The 748-nt window shown below is 30.5% G+C and overlaps 1 protein-coding gene across 1 annotated transcript in view; it reads right to left on the bottom strand.

The window, feature by feature from the left end:
* LOC106462961 (talin-2-like) overlaps positions 1 to 748 on the bottom strand; it is a 133,901-nt gene that overhangs the window by 35,287 nt on the left and 97,866 nt on the right. The window contains exon 47 of the mRNA XM_013922930.2: positions 351 to 534. Coding sequence (XP_013778384.1) covers positions 351 to 534 — 184 coding nt within the window. The remainder of the gene's footprint in view (positions 1 to 350; positions 535 to 748) is intronic.

Below are 748 nucleotides of genomic sequence, written 5' to 3'. Positions count from 1 at the left end.
GAAAAAAAAAAAATGTTAATGTGTTGTTCGTACAGATCTACCATTCTCCTTGATACATATTTAATGAAAGATTTATCATAAATGGTCTGTTTTTATTTTTATAAGTATTCAAATTTGTTTTATCTCTGCATATACCTTAAAAATAGTAAATAAAACTTCAAACTGCATTAAGTAACATTTTAAATAAGAATTATGATGAACTTATCCATTATGCGCTTACAGAAGCTAATAACAGATGGATTACTCCAAAGTCATAAAACATTCTTGTAAGCTAACTACTGAAATTTGTTATATTAAACACCAACATATTTTTCACAATGTAAAAATTCCAAGGCAAAAATAAAACCCACCTGGGCTTCAGGATTATTTGAACCAAGGGATGCTGCTCCAAACTTGACAGCTTCAGACAGTTGAACAATAGTTGCTACTGAATTCTGAGCAGCCACAGCCAGCTGTTCCTGGCTAGAGGCAGCTCCTGCAACTAATGTTTTTGTATCCTCAACAAGTGCCTTTGCAGTTTTTAGGATATTTTCCCTAAACAAAAAAAATTATGTGGCAACTTTTACTTATTCCAATATACATTTCTGTTACCTGATATAATACCACATATTGTTTTCACTTAACATATTCTTAGCTTAATATTCATGGGCTTCAGTTTTTTATATTCTATCAAAATAAGTGTTTCAAGAGGAGAATATACTGAGGCATTCCACAAAATATTATATTTGATTTTTGCTGGTATTGAATT

Source organism: Limulus polyphemus, unplaced genomic scaffold, assembly GCF_000517525.1.
Source record: "Limulus polyphemus unplaced genomic scaffold, Limulus_polyphemus-2.1.2 Scaffold1291, whole genome shotgun sequence".
Classification (NCBI taxonomy): domain Eukaryota; kingdom Metazoa; phylum Arthropoda; class Merostomata; order Xiphosura; family Limulidae; genus Limulus; species Limulus polyphemus.
This window is presented reverse-complemented; position numbering and strand designations above follow the sequence as displayed.